Source organism: Macaca fascicularis, chromosome 19 (assembly GCF_037993035.2).
Source record: "Macaca fascicularis isolate 582-1 chromosome 19, T2T-MFA8v1.1".
In the NCBI taxonomy this organism is placed as follows: domain Eukaryota; kingdom Metazoa; phylum Chordata; class Mammalia; order Primates; family Cercopithecidae; genus Macaca; species Macaca fascicularis.
The window spans coordinates 56,348,778-56,367,519 of record NC_088393.1 but is presented as its reverse complement, the minus strand read 5'-3'; the positions used below and the strand labels follow the sequence as shown (position 1 = coordinate 56,367,519).

General features: G+C 53.3%; 1 protein-coding gene across 7 annotated transcripts; it reads right to left on the bottom strand.

The window, feature by feature from the left end:
* Window positions 1-6,838: 6,838 nt before the first annotated feature.
* Window positions 6,839-18,712, bottom strand: SYNGR4 (synaptogyrin 4). Of its 7 annotated transcripts, none has more exons than XM_065534712.1 (5): window positions 18,371-18,712; window positions 17,001-17,200; window positions 9,455-9,692; window positions 7,466-7,605; window positions 6,839-7,207 (listed from the first exon to the last, which is right to left on the bottom strand). In XM_065534712.1, the coding sequence occupies exons 2-5, from the start codon at window positions 17,091-17,093 to the stop codon at window positions 7,091-7,093; spliced, it is 588 nt and encodes a 195-aa protein (XP_065390784.1). In that variant the 5' UTR covers window positions 17,094-17,200; window positions 18,371-18,712; the 3' UTR covers window positions 6,839-7,090. The 7 variants fall into 7 exon arrangements, with proteins under 7 accessions (XP_065390784.1, XP_005589816.1, XP_005589818.1 ...); XM_005589759.4 differs by having other exon boundaries at window positions 6,839-7,131; XM_005589761.5 differs by having other exon boundaries at window positions 6,839-7,131; window positions 18,393-18,452.
* Window positions 18,713-18,742: the final 30 nt, after the last annotated feature.

Sequence of the window (18,742 nt, the reverse complement as noted above, 5' to 3'; positions counted from 1 at the left end):
TCCCAAGACTCTCAGCTGTGCAGTTCCTTGCGGTGCTGCTGGGAAGAAGTTTTGGAGAGAATCTTGAAGAGTCTTCTTACCTTGGCACAGAACTTGTCTGATGGTTCTCCAAACCCTCAGGGTTGCAGAGGACCTTCAGGAGCATTGGCTGGGCGTGGTGGCTCATGCCTGTAATCCCAGCACTTTGGGAGGCTGAGGCAGGTGGATCACCTGAGGTCAGGATCACCGGCCTGGCCAACATGGCGAAACCCTGTCTCTACTAAAAATACGAAAACAATTAGCTGGGCGTGGTGGTGCACACCTGTAGTCCCAGCTACTCAGGAGGCTGAGGCAGGAGAATTGCTTGAACCCAGGAGGTGAAGGTTTCAGTGAGCCGAGATTGCGCCACTGTACTCCAGCCTGGGCGACAGAGTGAGACTCCATCTCAAAACAAAAAAAAAGAGCATGTATGTCAGGGACCACACGTGGGCAGCCCCCGTCCCACCCTAACTTGACATTTTTTGTTGAGGCATTGTTTTCTTAAAAAAATAATGGGTCGCTAGCCTTTAAAAACCAGATTTTCACATTAAAGTCTAGAATCTAGATTTCTGGCTTCTCTTGAAAAAAAAAAAAAAACCATCAGTCTAACAATGCTGGGTCCTCATTTCTGGATGGCAACAGATGGCTGGATCTGAATGGATGGGACGCAGCTCTTTTCACCACAGTCCCCAGGACTTGGCTGCAGGCTTGTTACATTTATTATTGGGCTGACGCCATGTGGTTATTTTTGTTTGTTTGCGAAGTTAAGAGGAAAGTGAAATATTTTCCTTGTCTCTCTCCAGATTGGCCTCACACCTGGCCTACTTTCTTCACTTATGTTACCTGCCTGGCTGTTGTTAGCTTTTGGATTTTTGACCCTTGACTAGGTCAAACTTCCTAGATGTCCTCTAAGACCTTCCTAAACTGTATAATTGCCTGCGGCTTCCCTGGAGCCTGGCTCTGGAAGCCTGAGGAGGCCGGGAGCTGGCGTTTCCTGAGCTCTTGAAATGGGCCAGGCCCTGTGTGTTGCGTGGATGAGCTCCTGCGACCCTCACGGCGTCCCTACAGAGGGAGCAGTTTGTGGATGAGGAAACAGGTTCAGAGGGGTGAGTGGCAAAGGTGGGCTCTGCACCTGGGCTTTGTGATGCTAGAGCTTGTGTGTTTAACCAACGCTATGTGGTTTTTCAGTGTTTTTTGTTGTTGTTGTTTCTTTCTCTTAAGTCAAGGGACCTTCTGTTTAGATTTGTGCCTGGAAGCCGAATATGGAAAACAGGAGCAGGGCTGCTCACTCGCTGGGGTTGACTGGGGAAGGGGTTGTATTGCTGCCTGCTCAACCCAAGCCACCTGTTTTTTTTCTTTTTTTTTTTTTCTCACTCTCCCAGGCTGGAATGCTGTGGCACGATCTTCTCTCACTGCAACCTCTGCCTCCCTGGTTCAAGTGATTTTCCTACCTCACCTTCCAGAGTAGCTGGGACTACAGGCGTGTACCATCAAACCTGGCTATTTTTTTTTTTTTTTTTTTTGAGACAGAGTCTTCCTCTGTTACCCAGGCCGGACTGCAGTGATGCGATCTCACCTCGCTGCAACCTCCGCCTCCTGGGTTCAAGCAATTCTCCTGCCTCAGCCTCCCAAGTAGCTGTGACTACAGGTGCCCGCAACCACACACAGCTAATTTTTGTATTTTTTAGAGACGGGGTTTCACCATGTTAGCCAGGCTGGTCTTAACTCCCAACCTCAGGTGATCCACCTGGCTCAGCCTCCCAAAGTTGCTGGGATTACGGGTGTGAGCCACCGCACCCGATCTAATTTTTGTATTTTTTGGTAGAGACAGGATTTCACCATGTTGGCCAGGCTGGTCTCAAACACTCCTGACTTCAAGTCTTCCAGCCTCAGCCTCCCAAAGTGCTGGGATTACAGGCATGAGCCACCACACCCAGCCCCGAGGCATCTCTTTTTTTTTTGCTTTTTTGTTTTTTTGAGAGAGAGTCTTGCTTCATGGCCCAGGTTGGAGTACAGTGGCACAATCTCAGCTCACTGCAACCTCTGCCTCCCAGGCTCAAGCGATTCTCCTGCCTCAGCCTCCCGAGTAGCTGGGACTACAGGTGCCTGCCACTGTGCCCAGCTGATTTTCTTTTTTTTTTTTTTTTGAGACGGAGTCTCACTCTGTCGCCCGGGCTGCAGTGCAGTGGCCGGATCTCAGCTCACTGCAAGCTCCGCCTCCCGGGTTTACGCCATTCTCCGGCCTCAGTCTCCTGTGTAGCTGGGACTACAGGTGCCCGCCACCTCGCCCGGCTAGTTTTTTGTATTTTTTAGTAGAGACGGGGTTTCACCATGTTAGCCAGGATGGTCTTGATCTCCTGACCTCGTGATCCACCCGTCTCGGCCTCCCAAAGTGCTGGGATTACAGGCTTGAGCCACCGCGCCCGGCCTTTTTTTTTTTTAATATAAAGTATTGCTCTGTCACCCAGGCTGGAGTGCAGTGGCACGATCTTGGCTCACAGCAAACTCTGCCTCCCAGATTCAAGCAGTTCTCTGCCTCAGCCTCCCAAGTAGCTGAGATTACAGGTGCCCACCACCACATCTGGCTAATTTTTGTATTTTTAGTAGAGACGGGGTTTCATCATCTTGGCCAGGCTGGTCTTGAACTCCTTCCCTAGTGATCCACCTGTCTCGGCCTCCCAAAGTACTGGGATTACAGGTGTGAGCCACTGTGCCCAGCCCAATTTTTGTATTTTTTAGAGATGGGGTTTCACCATGTTGGCCAGGCTGGTCTTGAACTCCTGACCTGAGGTGATCCACCCGCCTTGGCCTCCCAAAGTGCTGGGATTATAGGCATGAGCCACCGTGCCTGGCTGGCATCTCTTTGAAGAGTCTGAAAAGCATCCATCTGAATCCGGTTCAATTCTTTAGCTGAATGCAGTGGCTCACGCCTGTAATGCCAGCACTTTGGAAAGTGGAGGTGAGAGAATTATTCGGGCCCAGGAGTTCAAGACCAGCCTGAGCAAAAGAGTGAGACACCCTCTTTAAAACAAACAAAAAAAAGAGGCCGGACGTGGTGGCTCACGCCTCTAATCCCAGCACTTTGGGAGGCCAAGGTGGGTGGATCACGAGGTCAGGAATTCGAGATCAGCCTGGCCAACATAGTGAAACCCCATCTCTACTACAAATACAAAAATTAGCTGGGTGGCATGCGCCTGTAGTCCCAACTACTCAGGAGGCTGAGGCAGGCGAATCACTTGAACCTGGGAGGCAGAGGTTGCGGTGAGCCAAGACTGAGCCATTGCACTCCAGCCTGGGTGACAGAGTGAGACTCCATCTCAAAAAAAAATAAATAAATAAAAAACAAAAAACTAACCGGGCATGGCGGCCTGCACCTTTGGTCCCAGCTACTCAGGAGGCTGAGGTGGGAACAGCCTGGGCAACAGAGATCCTGTCTTTGAAAAAAAAAAAAAAATCTAATTATTTAGTTTTATAGCCAATACAACTCAGGCCCAGTGACACACCCAAGCTTATCCAGAGGGATGTCTAGCGCTGAGTCCTTTCATTTCCGTGTCAGAACACTTCCTGTCTCCCTGCGCTGCTGCTGTTTTCTCTCTACGCCCAGCGGGACCACGTAGTTATTTCTTTTTTTTTTTTTTTTTTTTTTTTTTTTTGAGACAGAATCTTGCTCTATCGCCCAGGCTGGAGTGCAGTGGCGCGATCTTGGCTCACTGCAAGCTCCGTCTCCCGGGTTCACGCCATTCTCCTGCCTCAGCCTCCCGAGTAGCTGGGACCACAGACACCCGCCACCAGGCCTGGCTAAGTTTTTGTATTTTTAGTAGAGACGGGGTTTCACCGTGTTAGCCAGGATGGTCTCGATCTCCTGACCTCGTGATCTGCCTGCCTCGGCCTCCCAGAGTGCTGGGATTACAGGCGTGAGCCACCGCGCCCGGCCTCACGTAGTTATTTCTGCACCTCCAGGTACAGGGCCAGCCACACAGGAAGCCTCCAGAAAAGGACTAATGGAACCCAAATTTGATTCCCCACGTCTCGTATCCTTTCGTCCGCTTTGTGAACTAGTGCTCTGCAGGCCACGATGGCCCCGGGCGGTGTGTTTCATTTGGCCTACCCAACGTTTATTTTGTATTTGTTGCCCACCGATTTCAATTTCTTTTTTTGAGATGGAGTCTTGCTCTGTCACCCAGGCTGAAGTGCAGTGGCGCCATCTCGGGTCCCTGCAACCTCCGCCTCCTGGGTTCAAGCAATGCTCCTGCCTCAGCCTCCTGAATAGCTGGGACTACAGGTACCTGCTGGTTGTCGTTAATTTTCGTATTTTTACAAATACAAATTGTAAATTTTGTATTTGTTAATTTTTGTGTTTTTTGGTTAATTTTTGTATTTTTAGTAGAGGTGGGGTTTCACCATGTTGGTCAGGCTGGTCTTGAACTCCTGACCTTGTGATCCACCCACCTCGGCCTCCCAAAGTGCTGGGATTATAGGTGTGAGTCACCGCACCTGGCCTGATTTCACATTTTATTTTATTTTATTTAGAGACAGAGTCTCACTCTGTCGCCCAGGCTGGAGTGCAGTGGCGCGATCTCAGCTCACTGCAACCTCCCTTCCTGGGTTCAAGCGATTCTCCTGCCTCACCCTCCTGAGTAGCTGGGATTACAGGCGCCCGCCACCATGCCCGGCGAATTTTTATATTTTTAGTAGAGACGGGGTTTCACCATGTTAGCCAGGATGGTCTCAAACTCCTGACCTCATGATCCACCCGCCTTGGCCTCCCGAAATGCTGGGATTACAGGCGTGAGCCACCGCGCCCGGCAGATTTCACATTTTAAAACCCTCTCACAGAATGGATGTCCAAAGTGTCGTAGAAAAACTGGAGTTTCTATAGCTGCACTGTCTGGTAGGGTGGCCAGTGGTTATGTGTGACCGTTGAGCCCCTGAAACCTGGCGAGTCCACACTGAGGCGTGCTATTGGTGTAAATACACAATGGGTTTCAACAACTTAGTACCAAAGAGTGGAAAATGCCTCACTAATTATTTTTATGTTGATTACATGTTGAAATGATATTTTGGATATATTGACATAAATAAAATATAAAAATTAATTTCACTTGTTTCATTTTACTTTTTTCTTTTTTGAGACAGAGTCTCGTCCTGGAGTGCAGTGGCGTAATCTTGGCTCACAGCAACCTCCACCTCCTGGTTTCAAGTGATTCTCGTGCCTCAGACTCCCAAGTGGCTGGGATTACAGGCACACCTGACTAATTTTTGTATTTTTAGTAGAGACGGGGTTTCACCATGTTGGTCAGGCTGGTCTTGAACTTCTGGCCTCCTCAAGTCATCCGCCCACCTTGGCCTTTCAAAGTGCTGGGATTATAGTCATGAGCCACCACATCCAGCCTTGTTTTACTTTTCTCAATGTGGCCACTAGACTATTTTAAACTCTCCTTGGGTGTCACATCAGATTTCAAGTGGACAGCACTGTTCTAGAAACCCCAGGCTGGCCAAGTGGTGGCTCATGCCTAGAATCCCAGCACTTTGGGAGGCCAAGGCAGGAGGACTGCTTGAACCCAGGAGTTCAAGACCAGCCTGGGCAACAGTGAGATCCCATCTCTTCAAAAAATTGAAAAATTAGCTGGGAGTGGCGGCACACACCTGTAGTCCCAGCTACTTTGGGGCTTGAGGCAGGAGGATTGCTTGATGCCAAGAGGTCAAGGCTGTAGAGAGCTATGATTGTACCACTGCACTCCAGTCTGGGCTGCAAAGCAAGATGCCATCTCAGAAAGAAAAGAAAAGAAAAGAAACTTCAGGCCCCGTTACCGAATGTGCGCTGATTGGAGGCTGCCCCTCCTGGACGTGGCCCTGTCCCCACTACTCCCTTAATAGGCGCTTCACCCACTGGGGTTTCCTGCCTGGCTCCTACAGGTCGGAATGTTTTGTGGCCTGTGCCTGAGTCCCCCGCTTACCACTGGGGTTCTCCTGGAATAAAAACCCCTCCTCCCCGAAGATATTCTTTGAAATATTTGAAGACAAGGGTCTCCCTTGAATCTCGTTTGCGGACTCAGCACCTCGTTCCTTCACCGACTCCTCACACGCCATGGTTTTTAGTCTTTGGTCACCGTGGGGAGTGAAAGGGCTTGGGCTTGAGTGACAGGGCTGGGTCCCATTGTTGGCCCTTCTTTTTGGTGTTCTCTCCACAGGCGGAAGCATTTTCTCTCTCTGAACTTTTGCTTCCTCAACTGTAAGAGGAGGCTCCTTGTGCCTCCCTCCCCTGGCCAGTGTGGGGACTCAAGGAGTAATGACAGGACTTAGTGTGCAACAGGCCTGAAAAAAGTGCTTCCTGGCCAGGCGTGGTGGCTCACGCCTGTAATCTCAGCACTTTGGGAAGCCGAGGTGGGCGGATCACAAGGTCAGAAGTTCGACACCAGACTGACCAACATGGTAAAACCCCGTCTCTACTGAAAATACAAAAATTAGCCAGGCTTGGTGGTGCGCACCTGTAATGCCAGCTACTAGGGAGGCTGAGGCAGGAGAATTGCTTGAACCTGGAAGGCAGAGGTTGCAGTGAGCTGAGATTGTGCCACTGCACTCCAGCCTGGGCGACACAGTGAGACTCTGTCCCAAAAAAAAAAAAAAAAAAAAAAAAGTGCTTCCCTCCTCTCACCACTTCCAATCCATCACTGTCAAGGTGGTGCCCCAATGATGGCTCCAGAGGATGCTACGGAAATGTGACCCAGTGCAGAGACCCCAATGGTGACCTTGTGGGATTCTTACCCACCCTCGCCACTCAAGGGAAAAGAGTGGAACAGACATGATAAGGACTGAGGGCTGTTTTTAGAAACCCTTCTGGAGGGAGGATTCTCTCTTTATTGATGTGGATAAGGATATTTAGTTGTCAGGCATCATAGCGAGGCGGGGGGCCTTTGGAGCGGTCAGACAAGGGGACAGGGCAGAGCTGGCATAACTCAGGCTGTTGGGGCCAGTGGTGGGCATGTTCACAGAGCTGGTGGCGGAGGGCGAGGGGAGGGTGGTCAGCACCATGCCGCCCTCATCCAGGGAGCGCTTGTAAGGGACTGGAGCATCATTTCGGAGGTCCTGGAATGCCAGGTAGGCCTGGAATATCTGTGGGCAGAAAACAGCGTGCTGAAGGCTGGCTTGGGCTGGGCAGGTCAGGAGAGGGACTGGGCTGGGGACTGGCCTGGGAAGGAGACAAAGGGTACCGGTGTTTGGACTGCTCACTGTCCAGGAGCCCTGGGCCAAAGCACAGGCCCTGATGCTGGGCTGTGGCTGCTCAGACGAAGCGGCACCTGGAAGGGACCAGCGGAGTCCTGGGGGAGCCCCCTCGTCCCTGGCTCCCAGGGGAGCTAAGTGAGAGCAGGAATGTTCTAGCCCTTTCAACCCCACCCTGCAGAGGGTGCCCCTCCTAGGGAGGGGCGGTGGAGGGGCTTGTCCTCACCCAGACAAGGATGGAGAAGAAGGTGAAGGCGATGGCCGCCCGGGCACTGCTGCTCCCCAGGAGGAACGCTTTGGGCGGCGAATGCTGCCACTGGTTGGCCAGGAAGCAGAAACCCACGAACCAGACAACTGCCCAGAGAACTGCGGTGTCACAGGGAGAGAAGAGGGGGCAGGAGGAAAGCTCGCTCAGGCAGGGCTGCTGAGGCATGGGAAGGATGGGGCTGGCGGTCTTGCTGCACGACCTTCTACGTGTTATTGAAAAATACTTTTTGTATCAGCTTCTGTGTTGACACATCTCCCAGGAGTCATTCCCCAATCCCTCCTTGCCTTCCCTAGAGCGAGCTGCTGGAGCAGAGTTGCGCTGTCTAATACAGGAGCTGCCGGCCACATGCAGCTGTTTAAATTTCTATTCATTAACACAGGATTTTAGGCCGGGCGCAGTGGCTCACGCCTGTAATCCCAGCACTTTGGGAAGCTGAGGCAAGTGGATCACTTGAGGCCAGGTGTTCGAGACCAGCCCAGGCAACATGGCGAAACCCCGTCTCTACTGAAAAAAAGAAAAATTAGCCAGGCATGGTGGCGGGCGCCTGTAGTCCCAGCTACTCGGGAGGCTGAAGCAGGAGAATCGCTTGAACCTGGGAGGCGGAGGTTACAGTGAACTGAGATTGTGCCACTGCACTCCAGCCTGGGCGACAGAGTGCAACTCTGTCTCAAAAAAAAAAAAAAAAAAAAAAAAGTTTCTCAGCTGCACTGGCCACATTTCTTTTTGTTGTTGTTGTTGTTGAGACGGAGTCTGGCTCTGTTGCCCAGGCTGGGGTGCCATGGTGCAATCTCAGCTCACTACAAGCTCTGCCTCCCGGATTCAAGCGATTCTCCCGCTTCAGCCTTCCGAGTAGCTGGGATTACAGGCACTCACTTCCCTGCCCAGCTAATTTTTGTATTTTCAGTAGAGACGGGGTTTCGCCTGTTGGCCAGGCTGGTCTCGAACTCCTGGCCTCAAGTGATCTGCCTGCCGCGGCCTCCCAAAGTGCCAGGATTCCAGGAGTGAGCCACCGCGTCCCGCCAGTGGCTGCATTTTAAAGTGCTTAGTAGCCACGGGCGGGAAGTGGCTCCTGCATGAGAAAGTGCGGGCACAGAACATTTCCACCCTCACAGGGAGTTCTCCTGCATAGCACTAGATTGAATGACCTTCCAGGGCTCCCTTGGCCCTAAGTCACTGGGAATGGCCCAGTGGGAAGGAGGAGCGGCAGGGTGGGGAGGAGTTGAGATCAAATAGACTGAGAGGAAGGAGGTCAGGCCCCAAAGAAGGACACACATTTTGTGCTAGATGTGTGCCAGGCTCCATCGGGAGTGTTTGGCAGTGGTTAGGAGGCAAGACTTTGGCTGGGCGTGGTAGCTCAAGCCTGTAATCCCAGCACTTTGGGAGGCAGAGGCGGGCAGATCACGAGGTCAGGAGATCGAGACCATCCTGGCTAACACGGTGAAACCCCGTCTCTACTAAAATACAAAAAAAATTAGCTGGGCATGGTGGCATGCGCCTGTAATCCCAGCTCCTCGAGAGGCTGAGACAGAAGAATCGCTTGAACCCGGGAGGCGGAGGTTGCAGTGAGCCGAGACTGTGCCAGTGCACTCCAGCCTGGTGACTGAGTGAGACTCCATCCCCTCCAAAAAATAATAAAAATAAAGATTTTCTGTGAACGAGGGAAGCAAAGAAAATACAGGGCAGAAGGGAGGCTGCTATAATTTGCCTGGGGGTCAGAAGAGGTGACCCTTACCCAGAGTCTAAAGGGTAATAATAATTCCCCAGGAGGAGACAGCAGGTGTCAGGAGCAGTGAGAAGCTCTGGGCCACTTGTGGGCAGATGCCTCCTGCTGGGAGGACGGTCAGGGTGGAGGCCGGCTGAAGGGTTGTGCCCGGGAGGCCCTGGGGAGCCAGGAGGGCTGTGAGCAGGAGGAGGGGCAGCTCTGGGTGGGAGGTCCTGGGGGCTTACCAGCCAGGATGAGGTCCAGGAGCTGGAAGGCTGTCTTGAAGCGGGTGTCAGCAATGTGGGTCTCCTGGGTGTCCAGGACGAGGAAGGCCAGGCAGCTGAAGAAGGCCAGGAAGCCAGCTACCACGGCAAAGCTGCAGGCCACATTGTTGCTGTTGAGAATGCAATGGAGCTGCGGAGACTCCATCTTGTTCTGGTAGCCATCCGTCAGCAGGGATGAGAAGATAATCAGGGAGAAGACCTGTGGATTCCCAGGGGCCAGAGAGGAGCTCAGTCTCTCCCTGAAGTTGCTCCTCCTTCCTCCCTGGTGCTGTCGATCTTTCTGTACCCCCAGTCACTGGTCCGTCTGGACCCCTCCCTCCTTGTCATTGTCATAGTGTCACAGCCCTCAGCTTCCTGCCCCTCGTCCCCTCTGCTGCATCCTGGCTCAGGCCTCGTCCGCTCTCCTTGGCCCTTGCCCCAGCCTCCTCCCAGCCTCCTCCCACCTCCAGTCTCCCCCACCTCAGCCCATCCCCACCACGACCCCAGAGGAGTCTTTCCACACCCTGCCCCTCCCTGCCCACAGTCCCTCATGGCTCCCCAGTGCCTCAAGACTGAGTCCCAGCCCTGAAGCCTGGCCTTGGAGGCCCTGCAGAATCTCCGCTCCCCTCACTCTTCCAGTTTCATCTCTCGCCACTCACCCCTGCCTCCTCCACACTCTCCTTCTGCCACCAAACCCAGGTACCCGTATAAAATGCTTGGCCCGGTGCCCGGGACATGGGAAGAGCTGAATCAGTGTTTGCAGTCGTGATTATTCTCTCTGCCTCTCAGCTCTTCCCTCTGGGGTGGTTCTGAGGACTAAATGAGAGGAGGCACTTAGAGCCCTTCCCTCTGCGACTTCTGTCTCCTCCCTCCTGGACTCACTAATTCCTATTCATTTCTTAGGTTCAATTTGCAAAATCGTCCAAGCATACAGAAAAATACGAAGAGAAACATAAATGCCCAGTGTCGACTGGCCAAACTAACACATATTAACATTTTGCCTTGTTTTATGGCTTCGGGATTTTGTTTTAGACAAATAACGACATTGATCTGGTAACCCTGTCCCTCTTGTCTGTGCATGGTGCACAGTCTGCGTCCATGCCTGTCTTCTATGTGTATTTGCTAAATAAACCACAGAAACAGTCTACAAAGCCTCACCCAGGTCATCCTTACAGCCACCCTAGGATGCGGGCACGACTCACAGCCACGTGTTTCAGATAATGGAACTGAGGCACAGAGAGGATAAGGAATTGGCTGAACCCAATTAGCTGGCTGGGCGAGGTGGCTCATGCCTGTAATTCAAGCACTTTGGGAGGCTGAGGTGGGAGGATTGTGTCAGGCCAGGAGTTCGAGACCAGCCTGGGCATCAGAGTGAGACCCAGTCTCTACAAAAATATTAAAAACAAAAATTGCTGGGGGTGGTGGTGCATACCTGTAGTCCCAGCTACTTGGGAGGCTGAGGCAGGAGGATCACTTGAGCCCAGGAGGTTGAGGCTGCAGTGAGCCATGATCATGCCACTGCACTCCAGCTGAGGTGAGAGAGCAAGACTTTGTCTCGAACCAAACAAACAAACAAAAGGCCAAGCACGGTGGCTCACATCTGTAATCCCAACACTTGGGAGGCCAAGGTGGGAGGAATCGCTTGAGCTCAGGAGACCAGCCTAGGCAACAGAGTGAGACCTAGTATCTACAAAAAATTTAAAAAAAAAAAAAAAAAATGAGCTCAGTGTGGTGGCGTGCACCTGAAGTCCCAGGTACTTGCGGGGCTGAGGTAGGAGGATCACTTGAGACCCGGAAGTCAAGGCTGCAGTGAGCTCTGATAGTGCCACTGCACTCCAGGCTGTGAGACACAGTGAGACCCTGTCACAAAAAAAAAAAAAAAAAAAAAAAAGTGAGCTGGTCAGTGTCAGTGTCAGAGCCTGGATTTGAACCGAAGCAACCTGGCTCCTGAGTCTGCCCTTGACCGCCTGCTCTCCTACCTCATGCTGGACCAGGCGCCTTGAGTAGGGGGGCTCCTATCAACGAAATTCAGTGAAAATTTGAATCCCCAGTGATTTGTCCCAGATGGTCACAATGCAGCAGGGCAGGTCTGTGCCAGACAAAGATGAGCTGGTGTGTAGATGGGGCGGTGGGGAGGAGGCTGGGGCCTGGGGTCAGGGAGAGAGTCAAGGCGGAAGCCGGACTGAGGGCTGGATTTAAGGTGAGTTCTGAACTGGACCTTAAAGAACAAGGAGTTTCTTGGGCAGACAAGAGGAGGAAGGGCATTCCTGGCAGGGCGGACAGCACGTGGAAGAGCCAGATGCTGCAGAGCGGGCAGCTTCAGAGATAAGAGAGAAACTCACTGGAGGGTTTTGGTGTGAGATGAGGCTGGAAAAGTGGGTGGGAGCCAGGCTCTAAGAGGCCTGGAACACCAGGGCCAGGAGCCAGACTTGGGGAGCCATGGAAAGCATTCAATGTTATGAATGGGAGGATTCTGTGCAGGGGACAGCCAAGGTCAGCCTTGGGGTTAGAGAAGCCCTCTGCGGTCACGTGGCTGATGGATTGGAGGTAGGCAAGACAAGAGGCCAACACACCTGAGAGGAGGCGCGGAGGCCCAGGCGAGAAACGCTGAGGCCAGAGCCCTGGGGAATTCAGTAATATTTAGCGTGTAAAATAGGACGTGGTGATTGATTGGAAGTGGCAGTGTTGGCGATAGGGGTTGGGGGTGAAGGTGGGTAGGCCAAGGGAAACAGACTGTTGAAAATCTTCCCTTTGGTCTGGTGTGGTGGCTCGTGCCTGTAATCCCAGTGCTTTGGGAGGTTAAGACGGAAGGATCGCTTGAACCCATGAGGTTGGGAGTGCAGTGAGCTGTGACTGCACCACTGCACTCCAGCCTGGGCAACAGAGTGAGACCCTGTCTCAACACAGAAGAAAAAGAAAATCTCCCCTTCGTTAGAACTGGAACTCTTCCTGGACAGGCTCCACACAGGACTCTCTCTCTCTTTTTTCTTTTTTTGAGACAGTGTCTCACTGTGTCTCGCAGGCCGGAGTGCAGTGGCGTGATCACGGCTCACTGCTGCCTCGACCTCCTGGGCTCAAGCGATCCTGCCACCTCAGCCTCCTGAGTAGCTGGGACTACAAGTGTGAAATACCATGCCTCACTCATATTTAATTTTTTATCACTATGTTGCACAAGCAGGTCTCAAACTCCTGGCCTCAAGCAATCCTCCTGCCTTGGCCTCTCAAAGTGTTGGGATTACAGGTGTGAGCCACCTTGCCGGGCCCCTCCTCCCTATCCCCAGCATCCAGCACTAGACTGGACTTCAGCAAATGTATGTTGAAAGAGTGAATGACTTTGGTTTTGTCTCGACTCTTGCCCTGCCCTTCAGAGTGGAGATGGAGGACACAAAGAACTGACCCCTAAACTCCTCAGCTTCCGTCCCTCCTCCCTTCTCCTTTGCCTTAATTGCCTTCTGTGAACAACAGCAGCAACACCCTGACTCCCTGTTTTTGCCTAGCCCTTTGGCAATAACCAAGGGTATTCACATCCATCATCTCATTTGATCCGCACAGCAACCCTTGGAGGGAGGCTGTAAGATGATTCTGCCTATTTTGGAGCAGAAGAACTGACTATAGAGAGGGCGTGTCTGGCCCTGCTGGTCTGAGGCAGAGCCAGGTCGAGGATGGGAAAGCACATCGATCATTTTTGAGACCATATTCATTTTACCTGTGCTACCTCCCTGGAACCTCACACCGGCCCCACGTGGTGGAGGTTATTAATTCATTTCTGTTTCACAGGTGATAAATCGAAGCCATTTTGGTGGAGTGGAAAGAGCCAGACGCGTCTGACTGCGCCAGCTGTATGGCCTGGGGCAAATCACCCATCTCTTGGAGCCTCAGTTTCCTGGTCTGTTTCTATGCTATTGAAAGGAGGAATGCGGGGTAGGGGCTTGGGTCTACCAGGGGCTCAGGAAAATGGTCGTTCTTGTGATTTGCCCAGAGAGGGGAGGCGTCCTCTCAAGGTCAGTAAGTGGTGGAAGGGGGATTGGAATCTAGCCCTCCTGACATCTAGGTGGGTGGGCTGTCTGTCCACTGACCCCCAAAACCCTGGGCTGTGACATGAGCCCGGGGCACTGGAGATTGGAGGAGCAGGGGCTCATCTGGGCTGGAGGGACCCTATCCCTCTGAAGCCTCAGTCCAAACTCCTTCCATGCCCTCCCTGGCCTGTCCCTAGGGAGGGAGCAAAGATTCATCAGTTAAGGCACCAGCTGGCAGGCGGCAGTGAGGACAAGAGTACCAGCTGCCCAGAGACTCCCTACTGAGGAGCCAGACCAGGGGGGAAGGAGGAGAGGGCGGGGGGGTGGGGAGGGTGGATGGAGGCGGCAGGCAAAGTCCGTGACCAGAACGTCTGGCATGGTTGGCGGCTCTTCCTCCCCTTTCCCTGCATCAGTCCACACCAGCTGGGCTTCCGTCTCCCTTGCCACCCGCCCTGTCTTCTGAGGCTTTCCAGATGGGTGGGTGGATCCGAGTTGGCCTTGCTCATTAGCTGGGTGATGTCCTTGGGCAAGCCACTCAGCCTCTGTGAGCCTCAGTTTCCCCTTGGGCTAAACAGGGATCATAATGCCTGTGTCATAGGGTTGTGGTGAGGAGTAGCGAAGTTAACACCAGCAAAAGATCAGGTGCTGGGATGTGGTTTTCAAGATTCCCCTCTTTCCCTGGGGAAGGACAATGGACACAAATCTCGATCATCCTAGGCCCTCTCCTCACTCACGAGTAATGGTTTATTTTGATAATAATCACTGTTTAAGGCTGGGTGCGGCGGCTCACGCCTGTAATCCCAACACTTTGGAAGGCCGAGGCGGGTGGATCATTTGAGGTCAGGAGTTCAAGACCAGCCTGGCCAACATGGTGAAACCCCATCTCTACTAAGAATACAAAAATTAGCCAGGCGTGGTGGTGCATGCTGGGAATCCCAGCTACTCGGGAGGCACGAGAATTGCTTGAACCCGGGAGGCGGAGGTTGCAGTGAGCTGAGATTGCACCACTGCACTCCGGCCTGGGTGACAGAGCAAGGCTCTGTCTGAAAAAAAAAAGAAAAAGAAAAATCACTAAGGAAAGATCACTACTTGCCTGTCCCACGCTAATCAGTTTATAGGCATTAATTTGTTTCATTTTCACAATGGTCCTTCCTAGGAGTAGAGTATTAGGATCCTCTTTTTACAGACGAGAGTATGGAGATGTTCAGAGAAATCAAATAGCTTGCTCAGGGTCACACAGACACAGAGTGACCACGCAAGCCATCAAACAAAAGGGGCACTTTTGAGAAAGAAAGATGCTGCTGTTGGTAATGATGTCAGGCCTGGCCCAGGTAAACTGGGCAGTAAGTCACTTTGTATGGACAGCACGCGGCTGAGCCAGGATTCCAGGCCTGTTTGTTCCTTCTCCAACCTCAGGCTCTAGAAGGGGCAGAGAGGAGATACTCTGGATTAGGACTTAGGGGAGACCCTGGGTTTGAGCTGGGGAACCCCACCTACTCCCAAGACCTCGATCAAGTCTCATCATCTCCCTAGGCCTTAGTTTCCAATTCTGTTAAAGCAGAGCGGTGGAAGCAGCACAGGTTAAAGGTCAGAGCCACAGCTCTAACTCTTCATGTACTGAGATCCAGAGATGAGCAGTGATTGGTTCAAGATCACAGAGCAAAGTCTGCGCTGAATGAGGATTTGACTTCAGGTGTCCAGATTCTTTAGGAATGTGGGGATGATGAAATGAACGGTGCCGTGGTGCCTGGCACACAGTGACCACCCAACATCTGGCACTTTAGGTCTGCACTCCTTATTCTCTTCCTAGAGGCCCCAGCCCCTGTTCCTCTCCTCCTCCTCCCTCAACTGGGAGGTGGAAAATAAATGGGCTCTGGTATGTCACAGATCTGAGTTTGAATCCTGCCCCTGCCTCTTACTGAGTGACCTTAGCAAATACTGTCTAACAGAACTTTCTGGCATGATGAAAATGTCCCATATCTGCACTTTTTTTTTTTTTTTTTTGAAATAGAATCTCACTCTGTTGCCCAGGCTGGAGTGCAGTGGCATGATCTCCACTCACTGCAAGCTCCACCTCCCAGGTCAATGCCATTCTCCTGCCTCAGTCTCCCGAGTAGCTGGGACTATAGGCACCCGCCACCATGCCTGGCTAATTTTTTTGTATTTTTAGTAGAGACGGGGTTTCACCGTGTTAGCCAGGATGGTCTTGATCTCCCTACCTCGTGATCTGCCTGCCTCAGCCTCCCAAAGTGCTAGGATTACAGGCGTGAGCCACCGCGCCTGGCCACAGTTTTGTTTTTTTTTTAAGACAGGGTCTCACTCTGTCACCGACGCTGGAGTGCAACCTCCGCCACATGGGCTCAAGCCATCCTCAAGCCTCAGCCTCCTACGTAACTGGGACTACAGGCTCATGCCACCATGCCTGGATTTTTGTATTTTTAGTAGAGACAGGTTTTTGCCATGTTGGCCAGGCTGGTCTCAAATTCCTGACCTCAAGTGATCTGCCCACCTCGGCCTCCCAAAGTGCTAGCTTTACAGGCATGAACCGCCACACCCAGCCTGTACTGTTTGAGAGTCCCCAGCTACATGTGGCTGTTGAGCACCTAAAATGTGGCCACTATGACTAAAGAATGAACTCTTTTAATTAGCGCAACGTGAGGTAACCACATGTGGTTGTGGCTACCCCATTGGACATCCCAGATTTAAGAAATTTACTGAGGCTGGGTGTGGTGGCTGACACCTGTAATCCCAGCACTTTGGGAGACTGAGATGGGTGTTCGAGAGCAGCCTGGCCAACATGGCAAAACTAAAAATACAAAAATTAGCCAGGCGCAGTGGTGCACACCTGTAATCCCAGCTACTAGGGAGGCTGAGGCAGGAGAATCGCTTGAACCCAAGAGGTGGAAGTTGCAATGAGCAGAAATTGTGCCACTGCACTCCAGCCTGGGTGACAAAGCGAAACTCCTTCCTTCCTTCCTCCCTTCCTCCCTCCCTCCCTTCCTTCCTTCCTTCCTCCTTCCCTTCCTCCCTCCCTCCCTCTCTCTTTCTTTCTTTTGAGATGGAGTCTGGCTCTGTTGCCCAGGCTGGAGTGCAGTAGTACGATCTCCGCTCACCGCAACCTCCACCACCCGGGTTCTAGCGATCCTGCCTCAGCCTCCTCAGTAGCTAGGATTACAGGTGTGTGCCACTACGCCTGGCTAATTAAGACTGTTTCGAAGAAAAAAAAAATTTACTTAACTTTTCTGAGCCCGTTTTCTTATCTCGGAGATGGGACTTGCAGCACCTACTCTGAGGGCTGTTCCTTACTATGAGAGTCTGTAAGTGCCTCAATAGCACGGGCCCATAGTGGGGTGCTCAGGAAAAGGTGGTGTCAGCATTTGCTCCCTGTTGCCTTGTCTCCCCATCTGACCCCTTCCTTGCCTGCCCCCCTCCCACCTCCCGCACTGTCTAGGAGTTGAGAGCTCCTGGCTCCTGTCACCCAGGGGCATAGTCGGGCCACGGGAGGGCCTCACCCCCTCGAAGACCCGCGTGACGGTCTTGGGCCTTCTCAGAAACTGCACGGCTTCGCTGCTGGCCAGGTCCTGGAGGCTTTCGGGGATGTGCATGGCAGCTGTTCTCCTTTGGGGCCACTGGGAGGTGGGAGTCAGAGTGCTGGGCGCTGCCTGCTGGGCACTGCCGTCCGGGGGCTTCAGGCTGGCCCTGGGCTTGGCTGCTGTGGGATGACACAGATGGGGGATGCCAGTCAGGGAAACCGGGTGGATGGGCTGTTGGAGGCCCCAGGACTGGGGGACATGGGGTGGGGATGGGGGGGTCCCTGGAGGGGAGTTGTGTGGGGTGACGCGACTGCTGAGCCTCTTAGGAGTCAGGGTGTGGGGTGAATGGGTTGTCAGGGGCCCCAGAAGTGGGGACATAGGATGGGGATGCAGGTGGGTCCCAGGGAATGGGGTTGTGTGGTGAGGGGGCTTCTGTGGGCCCCAGGAGTGGGGGCACAGGATGGGGGTGATGGGGGGTCCCAGGAATGGGGTTGTGTGGGGTAAGAGGGCTGCTAGGGGTCCCTGAAGTGGGGGACATAGGAAGTGGGTGCTGGGGGGCTCCCAGGAATGGGGTTGTGTGGGGAGGGCTGCCAGGGGTCGCAGAGGTGGAGGTGCAGGGTGAGAGAGCCGCTGAGGGTCCCCTAGGTTGAGGTGTGGGTTAAGGGGGTCTACGGAGGATTCCAGAGAGGTGAGGGCCTGGGGTTAGGGGGATTCTGGGGGTCCCAGGAGTGGGGGGACATAAGTGAAGGGGCTGCTTCAGGTTCCAGAAGTCAGGACTGTGGGCTGAGGGGGTTGTGGGGTGAGGGCTGTCAGGGGTCCCAGAGGTGGAGTGCAGGGGAGGGCTGGGATATTTGGGGACCACGTCTTGTGACCCAGGAGCAGAAGGACTGGGTCCTTCTGTGAGAGGACACAGGTGGGATTTTCTGGGAACTAGGGGGTGCGGCCATTGAGATCAGCCCCTGGGAGGTCTGAACCCAAAGAATCCCTTTCAGGTTTGGGGGTGACAGCACCCTTCGTGGAGAACCCAGGTATCTCAGGGCATATTTCAGGCTGTCTTGTGTCATTTGGGGCTATTTCCCAGAATAAGGGCCTCCCTTTCGAATTCAGCTCCATTTTCATGAAAGTGCACTTCCTCAAGCTGGGAGTCGGGACCTCGGATTTGTGGGGAACCTCAGAATGAGGCCACGCCCCGCCACTGGGCTACCTTCTTAGAATCGCGGTCTCCCCTTTAAGGACCTGGAATGGCAGTGCTGGGGTTTGGGGGTGACACCGCCTAAGAAGGGGCCGCCCCGTCTCTGGAGGGCCAATCTGCGTCACCCGAGGGCCCGCCCTTCCTTTCGCCCGCCCACCTCTCCTGATCCCTGGCGCCACCTTCGCCTTCTTTTGGTTCCGCTTTTTCCCGCCTTTTCGCTCCTCCACAGCTGATTGGCTGCGCTCAAGTCCCGCCCCCTCCCGCTTTCCGCCTACTCAGGAGCTGACACGAGGGGGGGCGTGGCCTCGGTGGACGTTGGACTGCGCGCCGTTGGCGTACTGCGCGCGGGAGCCCTGCCCCGCCCCATTCCTCTGGGGAGTCTCGCGTCCACTCTGCCCCTTTCCTTTGTAGCAAGCTGACAAGGATACACTCCTGTGGCGCATGCGTTGCGCCCAAACGAGGCCAGTGGTGGAGAAAGGCAGGCAGATAGCGCATGCGTAGTTGAGATAGGGAGGTGGCAGTGAGAAAT

What these genes read in the sequence shown, in the direction of transcription:
- SYNGR4 (XM_005589759.4), bottom strand. Translation starts at nt 17,093, where the DNA reads ATGCACATCCCCGAAAGCCTCCAGGACCTGGCCAGCAGCGAAGCCGTG. An exon ending in CCTGGACCTCATCCTGGCTG is followed by an intron (nt 7,606 to 9,454) that starts GTAAGCCCCCAG and finishes GTGACACCGCAG; the next exon opens with TTCTCTGGGCAGTTGTCTGG. An exon ending in TCTTCTCCATCCTTGTCTGG is followed by an intron (nt 7,132 to 7,465) that starts GTGAGGACAAGC and finishes TTCTGCCCACAG; the next exon opens with ATATTCCAGGCCTACCTGGC.